General features: G+C 39.3%; 1 protein-coding gene across 1 annotated transcript in view; it reads left to right on the plus strand.

The window, feature by feature from the left end:
• Positions 1-1,208: 1,208 nt before the first annotated feature.
• The window catches only part of MROH9 (maestro heat like repeat family member 9), a 60,104-nt gene continuing 48,043 nt past the window's right edge, over positions 1,209-13,269 (plus strand). The window contains exons 1-2 of the mRNA XM_066254487.1: positions 1,209-1,257; positions 3,492-3,544. Of these exons, the coding sequence (XP_066110584.1) occupies positions 1,209-1,257; positions 3,492-3,544 (102 nt within the window). The remainder of the gene's footprint in view (positions 1,258-3,491; positions 3,545-13,269) is intronic.

Consider the following 13,269-nt stretch of genomic DNA (forward strand, 5'->3'; position numbering starts at 1 on the left):
TGGTAACATATGAACCAAAAGCTTTTCTCCTCAGTAGTCTCAGGTCAGCATTAGTAGCCACCTGAGCATATTAGAACCTTCTAGGCAGGAGCCACATCCATTCCAGAATGGAATCTTTGTAATATGTGGTTGCCATGACAGGAGACAACATATCAAAGGATTCTGGTAGTTGACAGAGGATTTTACCTTTGGCCAAGAGGTACAGATTCTCGGCACAACACGCCTCGCCAATAGGCACAGAAAAATCACACACAAGTAAGTGATTTTCCTCCTATTACTCCTTCAGTCAGTCAAAAGTCCATCTCGGTTAAAAGAAATAAGTATGGATATACTAGAACTTACCTCACCATGGACCCTCTTCTAAAGTTCTTACCAGATTTACTGATTGGAAGAGTTTATCTTTGTTAACCAATCTCCTAACTTCATGTCTATTTTCTACCATCTGACCACATCCCTCTGTCATACAGACACTTTTAGTACATGTGTTAACTTATGGAAATCCAAACCACTCATAAGTTGACACCTACCAATGTTTGGTCTTACCCCAAGCACTCAAGTTCTAAAATTGAACTCCCTCCAGAAAATATTTCATTTTCCTCAATGAAGCTGAATTTCAAGAAGTCTGGAAATAGAAAATTTCATCCGGAGGTAAAGAGCTTGTGAGACTGAACAGGTTGAATCTCAATTAAAAAAAAAAAAAAGTTGGTCATAATTTATTTATTAAAATAAATCATACATATGTAAAAAAATATAGTATAAAAAAATTGTGTCATGGGGAAAATTCTAGATCGGTTCTAAAATTTCTTCATGTATATATTTAATTCTTTAAGATTTTTAACTGAATTCTGTCAACAACCTAAATAACCTTAGGAGAGGTTGGTGGGTGTCAAATGAGATAGCAGGCCATGACAGCCACTTGATTCCAGCCATGTGAATTAATACTGCATCCTACTTGTTTAAAATCCTAAACAGAGCCCGACCTTCTGAACCATAGAAACTATCAAATAAAAATAATTTTAAGCCATTAGAAGTTTGTGACAATTTGTTACACAGCAACAGAAAATTAACATGATCTATGTACCATGCAACATAGTAGCATCAAAATTGATATAGCAAAACAACACTATAGGGAAGTTGCTGATTTATGTGCTAACACAAAATACTCTCTTGCAGAATTAATAGTAGAAGACTAATTTACCTCTATCAGCATGTCATCAAGGACTCATAAAACAAATTCAGGTCATGGTAGAGACAAAGGTAAGTGTCCTGTATGGTATATATGTACATGTGTGAGAGAGACCCATATATCAATCTCTAGTCACAAAAACAAAGAATATATCTTGTTTCTAATGTCTACAAAAAGGAATATTTATAAAGGATAATCATATATGTTAGGCTAGAAGTTTCTGTATAAATCCCAAAATGCAGAAAGAGCAGAAATGTTCTCTAATCACAATGCAAAAAAAAAAAAAATCAGAACTTATGAAACAAGCACAAATAAAAAACCTACTACTTGCCGTCTAAACTATTCTATTTTAAGGAATTCTTGGGTCAAAGAGAAAAAGAATGAGCCAGAAGAAATAAAAATAAATGAATCAAATATCCAAAACAAGAAGTGAGAAATAGGAAAACAGAATAAATTCAAGAAAGGCAGAAGGAAAGAAAGCCGACATTAAAAATGAAGCCAAATTCTTAAATTTGCTAAGAAAAAAATTGTAGGACTAATGAATTAATTTTCAAATCTGATACTTTCTGTAAAACAGCTACTGATCAGATCAAAGGGAATGAAGAAGACATGAGAACTAGAGGCAAGGAGGGATCCTGACTGGATCCTGGAACAGAAAAAAGACATAAGTGGAAAAAACAAAAGGAATCCAAATAAAGCCTAGGGTTAATAAAACTGTACCAACATTAATTTCTTAGTTTTGACAAATATGCCATGGTTAACTAAGATGTTAACATTAGGGGAAACTGGCAGTGAGGGGTGTTGAGAACTCTGTTCTATCTGTGTAACTTTTCTGTAAATCTAAAACTATTCCAAAAATTTTTTTTAATTATTAAAAAAATATATTACAGCCTGACCAGGCGGTGGGACAAATCAGACTGGGATGCAGAGGACCCAGGTTTGAGACCCTGAGGTCGCCAGCTTGAGCACGGGCTCATCTGGTTTGAGCAAAGCTCATCAGCTTGGACCCAAGGTCACTGGCTCAAGCAAGGGGTTACTCGGTCTGCTGAAGGCCCACGGTCAAGGCACATATGAGAAAGCAATCAATGAACAACTAAGGTGTTGCAATGAAAAACTAATGATTGATGCTTCTCATCTCTCTCCATTCCTGTCTGTCCCTATCTATCCCTCTCTCTGACTCTCTCTGTCTCTGTAAAAAAAAAAAAAAAAAAAAAAAAAAAAAAAAAAAAAAAAAAAAAAAATTACAGACTCTGCTCTGTTGGCTCAGTGCTAGAGCGTCAGGCCGGCGTGTGGATGTCCCAGGTTTGATGTTGTACCACTGAGCAAACCAGCCAGGGCCTCTTTCTATTTTCTAATAATACTGGATGGAATGTCCAGAAATAGAAAATGATAATAGTAATAATGATTATCTTTGTCTTTTTCTTTAATAAGAATGTTTATAATTATTTCCTTATTACATCTGGCTCAAGCCCTGGTTGGTTGACTCAGTGGTAGAGCATTGGCCTGTCATGTGAATGCCTCAGGTTCGATTCCTGGTCAGGGCACACAGAAGAAGTACCCATCTGCTGCTTCTCCACCCCTTCCCCCTCTCACTTCTCTCTCTCTCTCTCTCTCTCTATCTCTCTCTCTCTCTCTCCCTCTGTCTCTACCTCCCTCTCTCTCTCCCTCTCTCTCTCTCTTCTCCTCCTGCAGCCATGGCTCGATTGAAGCAAGTTGGCCCCAGGAGCAGAGGATAGCTCCATGGCCTTTCCCTCATGTGCTAAGAAGAGCTTGTTGCTGAGCAATGGAACAATGCCCCAGATGGGCAGAGCATCGCCCCCTAGTGGGCTTGCCGGGTGCATCCAGGTCAGGCACACATGGCTGTCTGTCTCTGCCTCCCCTCCTCTCACTGAATTAGAAAAAAAAAAAAGAATTACAGTAAAAAAAATAGATTTAAAACTTTACCAGAATTTTTTACCTCAGTAAAAATTATTATGTGAATAATCCCCCCCCCTTTTTTTTAGCAATTCATGTTGAGAACTGTGTTCTAGGTTTTCTTTTATTGAACCATCCTTGTATGTTTGGAATAAATACAACTTGGTGATAGTGCAGTGTTCTTTAATGTGTTTCTATATCCTGTTTGGTAACCCTTTTGTTAAATGCTGTGCCGTCATATTCATAAGGACGCTGCCTGAAGTTTAAGTGTATGTGCACTGGACTTTGCCATCAAAGTCACACCAGCTTCAGATTTGGGGATATGCCCAACTCAATGATAAGAAATTAAGTGTATTTCCTTTTAACGGGTCTGTTTCTTCTCCCTGACTAGCAGCGAACATTAATTTCCAGCTTCTGCAGTCCACTGTGAAGTGGCAGCAACTGGTAAGCTATATTCTGTAAGGAAATTAATATAACTGAAATCTCTTGGGGGGGAAAGATTACTTGTTCACTCCATCACAAGGCTGTCATAATTAAAGTTTAAAATACGTGTGTGGGGGTGAAAGTGAAAAAAATGGCAGTTTAGTTAAACACTGCTTTTAGCTTTTTTTTTTTTCCCCTTACAAAGGCATGTTCTTTTTTTTTTTTTAATAATTTTATTTTTTTAATGGGGCGACAACAATAAATCAGGATACATATATTCAAAGATAACAAGTCCACGTTATCTTGTCGTTCAATTATGTTGCATACCCATCACCCAAAGTCCAATTGTCCTCTGTCACCTTCTATCTAGTTTTCTTTGTGCCCCTCCCCCTCCCCCTTTCCCTTTCCCTTTCCCCCCTCCCCCCGTAACCACCACACTCTTATCAATGTCTCTTAGTTTCACTTTTATGTCCCACCTACGTATGGAATAATGCAGTTCCTGGTTTATTCTGATTTACTTATTTCGCTTCATATAATGTTATCAAGATCCCACCATTTTGCTATAAATGATCCGATGTCATCATTTCTTATGGCTGAGTAGTATTCCATAGTGTATATGTGCCACATCTTCTTTATCCAGTCATCTATTGACGGGCTTTTTGGTTGTTTCCATGTCCTGGCCACTGTGAACAATGCTGCAATGAACATGGGGCTGCATGTGTCTTTACATATCAATGTTTCTGAGTTTTGGGGGTATATACCCAGTAGAGGGAATGCTGGGTCATAAGGTAGTTCTATTTTCAGTTTTTTGAGGAACCACCATACTTTCTTCCATAATGGTTGTGCCAACAGAGTATGAGGGTTCCTTTTTCTCCACAGCCTCTCCAACATTTGCTATTACCTGTCTTGTTAATAATAGCTAATCTAACAGGTGTGAGGTGGTATCTCATTGCCGTTTTGATTTGCATTTCTCTAATAACTAAAGAAGATGAGCATCTTTTCATATATCTGTTGGCCATTTGTATTTCTTCCTGGGAGAAGTGTCTGTTCATGTCCTCTTCCCATTTTTTTATTGGATTGTTTGTTTGTTGTTGAGTTTTATGAGTTCTTTGTATATTTTGGATATTAGGCCCTTATCTGAGCTGTTGTTTGAAAATATCATTTCCCATTTAGTTGGCTTTCTGTTTATTTTGTTATCAGTTTCTCTTGCTAAGCAAAAACTTCTTAGTCTGATGTAGTCCCATTCATTAATTTTTGCCTTCACTTCTCTTGCCTTTGGAGTCAAATTCATAAAATGCTCTTTAAAACCCAGGTCCATGAGTTGAGTACCTATGTCTTCTTCTATGTACTTTATTGTTTCAGGTCTTATGTTTAGATCTTTGATCCATTTTGAGTTAATTTTAGTACAGGGGGACAAACTGTAGTCCAGTTTCATTCTTTTGCATGTGGCTTTCCAGTTTTCCCAGCACCATTTATTGAAGAGGCTTTCTTTTCTCCATTGTGTGTTGTTGGCCCCTTTATCAAAAATTATTTGACCATATATATGTAATTTTATTTCTGGACTTTCTATTCTGTTCCATTGGTTTGAGTGTCTATTTTTCTGCCAATACCATGCTGTTTTGATTGTCGTGGCCCTATAATATAGTTTGAAGTCAGGTATTGTAACGCCCCCAGCTTCATTCTTTTTCTTTAGGATTGCTTTGGCTATTCGGGGTTTTTATACTTCCATATAAATCTGATGATTTTTTGCTCTATTTCTTTAAAAAATGTCATTGGAATTTTGATGGGAATTGCATTAAATTTGTATATTTCTTTGGGTAATATGGCCATCTTGATTGTATTTATTCTTCCTAACCAAGAACAAGGTATATTCTTCCATCTCATTGTATCTTTTTCGATTTCCCTTAACAATGGTTTATAGTTTTCATTATATAAGTCCTTTACATTCTTTGTTATGTTTATTCCTAGGTATTTTATTTTTTGTTGTTGTTGCAATTGTGAAGGGGATTATTCTTTTGAGTTCATTCTCAAATGTTTCATTGTTGGCATATAGAAAGGCTATTGACTTCTGTATGTTAATTTTGTATCCTGTGACCTTACTGTATTGGTTTATTGTTTCTAGTAGTCTTTTTGTGGATTCTTTGGGGGTTTTGATGTATAGCATCGTATCATCTGCAAAAAGTGATACTTTTACTTCTTCTTTTCCGATATGGATGCCTTTTATTTCTTTGTCTTGTCTGATTGCTGTGGCTAGAACCTCTAGTACCACATTAAATAAGAGTGGAGAGAGTGGACAACCCTGTCTTGTTCCTGATTTAAGGGGGAAAGCCTTCAGTTTAGTGCCATTTAATATGATGTTAGCTGATGGTTTATCATATATGGCCTTTATCATGTTGAGATATTTTCCTTCTATACCCATTTTGAGAGTCTTAAACATAAAATTGTGTTGTATTTTATCGAAAGCCTTTTCTGCGTCTATTGATAAGATTATGTGGTTCTTGTTCTTTGTTTTGTTGATATGGTGTATTACGTTAACCGTTTTACGTATGTTGAACCATCCTTGAGATTCTGGGATGAATCCCACTTGATCATGATGTATTATATTTTTAATATGTTGTTATATTCGATTTGCTAGTATTTTGTTTAGTATTTTAGCATCTGTATACATTAGAGATATTGGTCTGTAGTTTTCTTTTTTTGTGCCATCCTTGCCTGGTTTTGGTATGAGGGTTATGTTGGCCTCATAAAATGTGTTTGGAAGTATTGGTTCTTCTTCAATTTTTTGGAAGACTTTGAGTAGAATAGGAACCAAGTCTTCTTTGAATGTTTGATAAAATTCGCTGGTATAGCCGTCAGGGCCTGGACTTTTATTTTGGGGGAGGTTTTTAATGGTTTTTCCTATTTCTTCTCTACTAATAGGTCTGTTTAGGCTTTCTGCTTCTTCTTGACTCAGTCTAGGAAGGTTGTGTTGTTCTAGGAATTTATCCATTTCTTCTAGGTTGTTGAATTTAGTGGCATAAAGTTTTTCATAGTATTCTACAATAATTCTTTGTATATCTATGGTGTCCATGGTGATTTCTCCTCTTTCATTTTGGATTTTGTTTATATGAGTTCTTTCTCTTTTTTCCTTGGTAAGTCTTGCCAAGGGTTTGTCAATTTTGTTGATCTTTTCAAAGAACCAGTTCCTTGTTCTATTAATTTTTTCTATAGTTTTTCTGTTCTCTATTTCATTTATTTCTGCTCTGATTTTTATTATCTCCTTTCTTCAGCTGGTTTTGGGTTGTCTTTGTTCTTCTTGTTCTAGTTCCTTAAGGTGGGAAGTTAAGTGGTTCACTTGGGCTCTCTTTTGTTTGTTCATATATGCCTGAAGTGATATGAACTTCCCTCTTATCACTGCTTTTGCTGCATCCCAGAGATTCTGATATGTTGTATTGTCATTTTCATTTGTCTGTATATATCTTTTGATCTCTGCACTTATTTCTTCTTTGACCCATTCATTTTTTAAAAGTATGTTGTTTACTTTCCACATTTTTGTGGGATTTTTTTCCTCTTTTTTGCAGTTGAATTTTAGTTTCAAGGCTTTATGAACAGAAAATATGCTTGGTACAACTTCAATTTTTCTGAATTTGCTGATGTTGTTTTTGTGGCCCAACATATGGTCAATTCTTGAGAATGATCCATGTACACTGGAGAAAAAAGTATACTCAGTCACTTTGGGATGAAATGTCCTGTAAATGTCTATCATATCCAGGTGCTCTAGTGTTTTGTTTAAGGCCACTATATCTTTGTTGATTCTCTGTTTGGATGAACGATCTAGAGTCGTCAGCGGTGTATTGAGGTCTCCAAGTATGATTGTATTTTTGTCAGTTTTTGTTTTAAGGTCAATAAGTAGCTGTCTTATATATTTTGGTGCTCCTTGGTTTGGTGCATATATATTAAGAATTGTTATGTCTTCTTGATTCAATGTCCCCTTAGCCATTATGAAATGGCCATTTTTGTCTCTGAGTACTTTTGCTGTCTTGTAGTCAGCATTATCAGATATGAGTATTGCTACGCCTGCTTTTTTTTGGATGTTATTTGCTTGTAGTATTGTTTTCCAGCCTTTCACTTTGAATTTGTTTTTATCCTTGTTACTTAGATGAGTTTCCTGTAGGCAGCATACAGTTGGATTTTCTTTTTTAATCCATTCTGCTACTCTATGCCTTTTTATTGGTGAGTTTAATCCGTTTACATTTAGTGTAATTATTGACACTTGTGAGTTCCCTATTGCCATTTTATAGATTGCTTTCTGTTAGTTTTGTGTCTTGTTTGATCCTTCTCTTTCATTTTTTTATCTTTTGTTTTTATTTGGTTGTATTCCATACATCTTTCCTCTGTTTCTATCTTTTTTATCTCATATGCTTCTGTGGTGGTTTTTTCAATGGTGGTTACCTTTAAGTAATGAAAAGGGTTTCTACCCTGTTCATTGTAGCACACTATTTTGTGAGTACTTTTGCACTCCATCGTCCTTTGCTACTGTTAATCTCCATCCTCTCCCCCCCCCCTTTCTTTTTGTTGTTGTCACAGTTTAAATTTGGTTTTATTGTGTTCTTCTTGGAGCTTTTACTTGTGGCTTTGTTTTTTTTTTGTTGTTGTTGTTCTTTGTATCTGATTGGAGAACCGCCTTTAGTAATTCCTGAAATGGGGGTTTTCTGATGATAAATTCCGTCATCTTTTCTGTATCTGTGAATGTTTTTATTTCTCCTTCATATTCGAAGGATAGCTTTGATGGGTATAGTATTCGTGGCTGAAAGTTCCTCTCTTTCAGGACTTTAAATATTGGGGTCCACTCTCTTCTAGCTTGTAGAGTTTCTGCTGAGAAATCTGATGATAATCTAATGGGCCTTCCTTTATATGTTGTATTCTTCTTTACCCTGGCGCCTTGAGAATTTTTTCTTTGCCGTTGGTTTGTGCCAATTTCATTATGATGTGCCTTGGAGTAGGTTTGTTGGGGTTAAGAAAACTCGGAGTTCTGTTTGCTTCTTGAATTTGAGGCTTTAGTTCTTTCCACAGGCTGGGAAGTTCTCATCTATTATTTGTTTGAGTATGTTCTCCATTCCATTTTCTCTCTCTTCTCCCTCTGATATACCTATTATTCTTATTTTATTCTTTTTGATGCAGTCAGATAATTCTTGTAGGGCTATCTCATTTTTTTTTATTTTTGAGTCTCTTTCTTCTTCTCTCTGTTGTGCCTCAAGTTGCTTGTCTTCTATTTCACTAATCCTGCCTTCTATCTGGCCTGTTCTATTAGCTAAGCTTGTTACCTCGTTTTTCAGCTCGTGAATTGAGTTTTTCATCTCTGTTTGTTTTTATAGTTTCAATTTCCTTGGAAATATATTCTTTGTGTTCATTGAGTTGTTTTCTGAGCTCCCTAAATTGCCTTTCTGTGTTTTCTTGTATATCTCGGAGGATTTTTAGGATTTCTATTTTAAATTCTCTGTCATTTAGCTCCAAGGTTTCCAATATATTAAATTTTTTCTCCAGAGATTTTTCCTCATTTAGCTGTGTTACCTCTCTTTCTTTTGTATCCATGATATTCGATTTTCTCTTCCTTAATGGCATCTGAGGGTGGTTTTGTTGATAGTATTAATGAGATTTAATAAAGAATAAAAAGTTAAAAAAATAAAAAATTGAAGAGTTGTTTTTAAAAAAATATTAATAATGAAATAACAAAAAATAAAATAAAATAAAAATTTTAAAAAAAGGAAATTATTCCCCCCCTCCTTTTTCCCTCTCCTCTCCTCTCCCCTCTTTCTTGAGAAAATCTTGTGGTGAACTGTAAATTATATTGTATTAAATAGAACAAACAATGCCTGTAATGGAGGGCCTGAATTGGGGAGAAGTAATAAAGGGGCAAAAAAAAAGAAAAAAGAAGGGGGTATGGACCCACAAAAAGCAAATAAGGAAAAAATTTGGGTCAAGGATAAAATGATTTGCTTTTAGGTGTTGGTTGACTAAGAGTTCTGATGAGAGGAATAAGAGGGAAACAGAAAAATGGGGGGACAAATTAAAAAATTACTATTGTATTTAGTGGAACAAGAACTAGATAAAATGGAGAGCCAGGGATGGGAGTGAGTTAAAAAGGTGAAGTAAAAATCCCCCAAAATGCCACAAACATAAGTTTGAGTCCCAGATAAGATAATTTGTTCGTTATTGAGGTTTGAATGAGAGGAGACGTAAAGGAGAAAGGAAGAAACTAATATAGAGGGAGAAAAGAAAGAGAGAGAGAGAAAAAAAAAAAGAGGGAACCACTAAAAGAAGAAAAAAGAAAAAAGAGGAGAGAGAGAGAGAGAGAGTTAAGGGTTTTGGAGTGCAACCCTCATAGAGAGAAAGGAAGAGGACAGAAAAGATAATGGGAGATGTAACACTTATGGGTTGTGTAGTTCAAGGAGAGGAGAGAGTAAGACCGGCAGAGAGTTAAACGACCAAATTGGAGGAGGAAAAAAAAAATCAAGAATGAAGATAAGAGAAACAAACGAACAAATATAATAAAAGGGTATAGGTTATAAAGTCTGCGGATTATTCTTGATTTTGAGAGGTTATCTTCTTGCTTTTTCTTTTCTCTCCCTCTTCCTGGTCAGTGACTCTGTACCCTGGGTTCTGCCCCTTTGGCACGCTCAGGTAGAGGTTTGCAGTTGATAAGTCTCTATGGCGATGTCATGTATTGTGCTTCAGTCTCGTTGGCAGTCGAGGCTCATTAGCATTTATAGGCTCTGCCAATGAGAGAGTCCGTGTTCCTGGAGCCTTTCTCCTAGTCTTTCCTTCCTCAATTAGTAGCCTGATAATCCAGCTATGGGGTTGCTGCTGCCTCTGCCTAGATAGTAAGAGGCTCAAAGAGCTGGCAACTCCCCACTCTATTCCCACTCAGCACAGGGCTCTGGGTAAGGCTCAGTCAGTCAGAGCTGCTAGCATAATCAGGCGGGGCTTCCGCCCACTCAAAGACCTCTGGCTCTGCCACTCTGTCCGGTAACACGGGTGGGCGCCCACTCCCGGGGCGCTTGGAGGAAACTCTCATTCACTATCTGCGCGTGCAGACCAGGATATCAGGCTGGCAGTCTCACACTCTGAGTGAAACCCCCACCCGCATGGAAAAGTTCTAGCGTTGGAATTGGCTCTCGCTCTGTCCCTGTGCGTGGCTTTTGCAAGGCGCTGGGGCAGCCCGAGATTCCGCTTTTGGCCCACACCAAGGCCCCTGACTCTGCTCCTCTGTGGGATAACACGGGCGCGCACTGCTGAGGCACTCGGAGGAATCTCTCGCTATCTGTGCGCAGACCAGGATATCAGGCCGGCTGCCTCACCCTCTGAGTGAAACCCCCACCCGCACGGAAAAGTTCTAGCGTTGGAATTGGCTCTCGCTCCCTCCCCATGCGCAGCTTTCTCAGGGCACTGAGGCGGTCCGGAGATTCCGCTTTCGGCCCACACAAAGGCCTCTAACTCTGCCTCTCTGTGGGATAACACGGGCACCCACTTCCGGGGCTTTGGAAGGAATCTCTCGCCTACTATCTGCGCGTGCCAACCAGGGGATCGGGGAAAATGGCTGCCCCACTTGTCTTTCTTTGTCTGGGTTTGGCGCGAGTGTTAGCTTGTATTTCCTGGGTTGCCAGAGGAACAGTTTTTTCTCGGCTTGGATCTCCGTGCCACAGCCTGGTTCGGCCGTTTGTGCCACGGCCTGGATCTATTCACCCCCTTTGCCTGACTTAGTTTCTATATTCTCAGCTCCCAGTGAAAGCCGCCCTGTTTAGGTTAGTGAGGAAGGCGGCGCATTTCTTACTCCCTATTTCCTTTGGGATTTGGTTATATATTTAGCCAATTTGTCGCTCAACCATACTTTCGGGTGTATTGCGAAACATCTGGAGGCTCTAAGGATAGGTTTTTCTGTTTCTGGTTGAAGATCTTGTTGAGTTTTGGGGGAGATTTATCGGTATCGCTTCCTACCCCGCCATTACTCTGACGTCATCTCCCACAAAGGCATGTTCTTGATTACCCTCATGTGCCCCTAGAAATGACCTTCAGCACTAACTCAAAAGGATGAAAGTTTGCCCCATCCCACTGTTTGTCCCACTCTCTCCTGACTTGTCTGCTGCAATGTTGCATACCCTTCCATCACCGTGGTGGAAATGCTTCCCACCAAACTGTGTCAGAGTAATGACCAACAGGAAGAGGACAGGAAGTCATGCTGTGGGCAGATAAAATATATGTACTTCCCAATTCACAGCCACAATGCCACAGAAGTAAAGGTGAGTAGAGCTGTGAGAGAGGAAACAGTCCAATAATAGCAAGAATAGCTAACCCTTATATAGCATTTACAGAACGTGCTAGACATGCTCTGAGTGCTTTAAATGACTAAACCCACTTAATCCTTACAACAGCCTTAACAGGATAAGAAATTCCATTTACTCCACTTGGCAAGTGAGGAAACTGAGATAGGCAGTGACCTGCCTATGGTCACCTAACTGCCAAGTGCCAGAAACAGGGTACAAACTCATGGACTCTGGTTCCACACTTTCCTATGTCAGCCCTCAAACCAAGCCTCTCGCCTGCCCTGGGAATGGAGGGTGACCTGTGAATAAATTTTGAAGTTGAACATTTAATAAACAGAATTCAGTATTAAAAAATAAGGGTGATGCTGTTTTACTAATGAAAAGAGATGGAGAATCAGAGGTTAGTAAGGAAGACAGTTACTTAGGAGGGACTCCAGGGTAGGAGGTTGGCAGAGAAGGGAGAGACAGGACTTAGAGGCAGCATTATACAAAAAATATAAAATGATTTTTTCTAGTCTTTTCAGCCAACAGAGTGTCATTATTAACTTTCCTATATAGCACACTCTATCTCTGGAAGGATGCTCAGGAAACCACTTACAATTGTACACTCCAGGATGGAAACTAGGGTATGGGAGCTGGCGAGGTGGAGGGACCTGGAGACTTTGTTCACTGTTTTCCCATTTGTACATGTCTGTGCACTGTTTTTTGTGTTTTGTTTTCCTGAAGTTGGAAATGGGGAGGCAGTCAGACAGACTCCCGCATGTGCCCGACCGGGATCCACCCAGCATGCCCACCAGGGGGCGATGCTCTGCCCATCTAGGGCGTTGCTCTGTTGCAACCAGAGCCATTCTAACACCTGAGGCAGAGGCCATAGAGCCTCAGTGCCCGGGCCATCTTTGCTCCAATGGAGCCTTGGCTGCGGGAGGGGAAGAGAGAGACAGAGAGGAAGGAGAGGGGGAGGGGTGGAGAAGCAGATGGGCACTTCTCCTGTGCGCCCTGGCCGGGAATTGAACCTGGGACTCCTGCACGCCAGGCCGATGCTCTACCAAAGAGCCAACCGGCCAGGGCCTGTGCACTTTTTTTTTTTAATGTTTACATAAAGAGGCCATAATGTTTTAAAAGTGTATTGAAAGAGATTCTTCTATAGACAATCTAAGTATTATCGCTGGGTTAAACTATGAATTGGTGGCCCTGGCTGGTGGCTCAGTGGATAGAGTGTTGCCCCAGCATATGGATGTCCCGGGTTCAATTCCTGGTCAGGGCACACAGGAGAAGTGACCCATCTGCTTCTCCCCCCACTTCCCTCTTTCTTCTCTCCTTCTTCCCCTCCCACAGCCAGTGGCTCAACTGGTTCAAGCATGGCCCCTGATGCTAAGGATAGCTTCATTGGCATGCATCAGCCTCGGGCACTAAAAATAGCTCGGTACTCAAATACTGGCCCCTAGA

The sequence above is a fragment of the Saccopteryx bilineata genome, chromosome 2 (genome assembly GCF_036850765.1).
Source record: "Saccopteryx bilineata isolate mSacBil1 chromosome 2, mSacBil1_pri_phased_curated, whole genome shotgun sequence".
In the NCBI taxonomy this organism is placed as follows: domain Eukaryota; kingdom Metazoa; phylum Chordata; class Mammalia; order Chiroptera; family Emballonuridae; genus Saccopteryx; species Saccopteryx bilineata.